Below are 3051 nucleotides of genomic sequence, written 5' to 3'. Positions count from 1 at the left end.
AGCAATCACAGTTCAACAAATGGGGGCATCTAAGGATAGCAGCTAGCTAGTTAGCTTTATGTGCCTTAACAGTGCGTGACTTAAAAACAGCCAAACATATCATTGTTTAACTATCCAGCGTGTTATTTCCCCTGATCGATTCACAAACCAGCGAACCACAAAACAAATCAGTGAAGCACAGGTCCACGGGAAGGCTCCACTGAGTCAGCTAGCTAGCTAATGTCATAACCGTTGTTAGCGCAGTATAGCCTACCGCCGAAAGCTAGACAGCTGGCTAACGGCCGTTAGCTCAATTAGCTTTCTTTAGCTCTGAGAGACAACGTAACGTTGACTAGCTCAAGCGACAGCCCAGTATTTTCCAAATATTGCTGACACGAAGACTTAAATTAGCTTCTGGTTATTAAGTGTTAGTATACAGAGACAACTGACTTCATAATTATTAACCGACCTGTCAAATCGGGCCATTCATCCCCTTCTTCGCTCGGCCACCGTTTGTACGGCTGTCGCCGATATGGTAGTGCGCATGCGCTACACACACACACACACACACACACACACACACACACACACACACACACACACACACACACACACACACACACACACACACAGCGGGCGAGAGGCCATCTCAGGGCAACATCAAAGACAGACAACCGTTCACACGCACACTCACACCTGGGGACAATTTAGAGTAGAATTTAATTAAGCTAAGCCTGTGTTTGATCTGTGGGAGGAAGCCGAAGAGCCCGGAGAGAAGAAGAACATGCAAGCTTCACACAGAAGTGCTCTGTCCGACCCGGGGATCGAACCGGCGTCCTTCTTGCCGTGAGGCACAACCTGCTGTTCCACCGTGCCGCCCATGTTTCATTGTTTATATGTTAATCAGAAGAGGAAAGAAAATAAGGATTATTGTAAGAACAACAGCAATATTAATAATAATCATGACATCAACGTCTTATTATTATTATTGTTGTTATTATTATTATTATTATTGTTATTATTCACAATGTCTATAAGCTTGAAAACGATAGTCCAAGTGAACAGATGATTAAAGACATTTGCATTCCTGCATCTGTGTGTGTGTGTGTGTGTGTGTGTGTGTGTGTGTGTGTGTGTGTGTGTGTGTGTGTCAGAGGACAGGGTCAGATGACCTCTCTGACCCTTCAGCAGGTGCACCTCACCACTGTTTGTAACATTTGGAATTTGTTGCTCACAAGGCGCGCTGCCCCTACACACATACACACACACATACAGACACACATACAGACACACACACATACAGACACACATACAGACACACATACAGACACACATACACACACACATACAGACACACATACACATACACACACACATACAGACACACACACATACAGACACACATACACACTTCTCCCTCTGTCTCTGTCTGTCTCTCTCTCTCTCTCTCACACACACACACACACACACACACACACACACACATACACACTTCTCCCTCCGTCTCTGTCTGTCTCACACACACACGCACACACATACATACAGACACACGTACACACACACATACAGACACACGTACACACACATACAGACGCACACACACACATACAGACACACACACACACATACAGACAATGTTTGTTTATTTGTTTCACTCTCTCATCTTTTGGGCCGAGCTCCAGGCTCGTGAGATGAAAGAAAGCCCTCCATCCCGCACAGCAGCAGTTTTTTTCTTTCGAACACCTGCCACCAATTCACGAAAAGCCAATGCAAACATTGTTGCACTTTCACGCCATATAAATATCAGACGCTCTCCCACACTCGCACAAACTCTGCGCAATCTTCTCCTCCAAAAATGACGACGCAAGGACGCGTCGGGGTCCGGAGCGCCCTCTCTGATGGGGACTGCTTTGACATGTGGCACGACTACATGAGCCTGGCCAGACTGCTGGGGGAGCTGTGCACCAGCCGTGAGGGGGACCGCAGAGACACCGTGTGGCCCGAGAGAGACGCGGCAGCGGATCCCTGCGTCCATGTCGGAGGCACCGGGCGGGAGAGCTCCACAGAGACCAGCAGCCTGTCGGACACCAGCAGCGAGATTTCTTCAGGCTACTGCGGCTTCTGCCAGCAGAACGGAGAGTCTCCGAGAGTGTACACGTCCCACAATCTGAAGTCAGGCGACGGGAAAGTCATCTGCCCCATCCTCTGGAATTACAGCTGCCCCATCTGTGAAGCCACCGGGGACCGCGCTCACACGCGCAGCCACTGCCCGCAGAGGAAGTGGCGGCGGGGGGCTGCGAAGGAGCTGCCGAAGAAGCTGCCGAAGTCCGTGTTCTGGTAGGCAAGCTGATGGGGGACACTGCAAGACTTGATGCCACTGAAAACGCTCTGCGTTACGACTACGAGCTGTTCAGGCCATGAGTTCGTGTTTACCTGCACGTTATCTGCTGTTTGTGGTTCATTGACTTTGTTTAATGTCATGATAATGACAATATTGAATATTCACATGTTTGTTTAATGTGTTACTGGCATTCTGCTTTGCCTTAAAAACAAATACATGTGATGAAACATTGAAAAATACGATTGTTAAAAACAATTAGCAAACTGCAAAAGGGGGTTCCTGTTTACATCATCAGAAATAAAAGTTAAAAGTTAGTACTGCTTTCTTGTGTTGTTCGCTTTGAGTATCACTGCCCATGCTGATAGCCAATCAAAGTTGGTCCACGTGGGTAAGTCCCACCCATTCCCTCAGCCTGTTGCAGCGGTCACCTGTCAATCACGCTGCTCCAGCGGCGCTAGACAGCTTTGGTGGAGGATTGAGAGCTAGCGCAGTCCGGCAGATGGAGCACAGAAAACAAGGCCACAAACGCAAAGGTGGTGCAGAAAAGCTCAGGGTTAAAAATTAATAAATACACAAAATCCCTCGAGGAACTTGCAGCAACAAGTAGGAAAATGACGGACCTATTTGGTGGTCGTGGACCGGGTTTAGCCATGCCCAGCACTAGCAGCAGCATTAGCAGTGGTGAGCTTGAACAGCTGGATTTGACCGAACATGCACCTGAGTCCAGCAGC

At 48.2% G+C, this 3051-nt stretch overlaps 1 protein-coding gene across 1 annotated transcript; it reads left to right on the top strand.

Annotated features, from left to right (window-relative positions):
* The first annotated feature begins 1834 nt into the window (after positions 1-1834).
* Positions 1835-2320, top strand: LOC139328101 (nanos homolog 1-like). Its single transcript, XM_070958197.1, has one exon. It carries the CDS (start codon positions 1835-1837, stop codon positions 2318-2320), a length of 486 nt encoding a protein of 161 aa, XP_070814298.1.
* The last annotated feature ends 731 nt before the right edge of the window (positions 2321-3051 follow it).

This window comes from Chaetodon trifascialis (assembly GCF_039877785.1).
Source record: "Chaetodon trifascialis isolate fChaTrf1 chromosome 24 unlocalized genomic scaffold, fChaTrf1.hap1 SUPER_24_unloc_1, whole genome shotgun sequence".
NCBI classification, from domain to species: domain Eukaryota; kingdom Metazoa; phylum Chordata; class Actinopteri; order Chaetodontiformes; family Chaetodontidae; genus Chaetodon; species Chaetodon trifascialis.
Note: the sequence above shows the minus strand (reverse complement) of the source record. Positions and strands in the feature narration are given on the sequence as shown.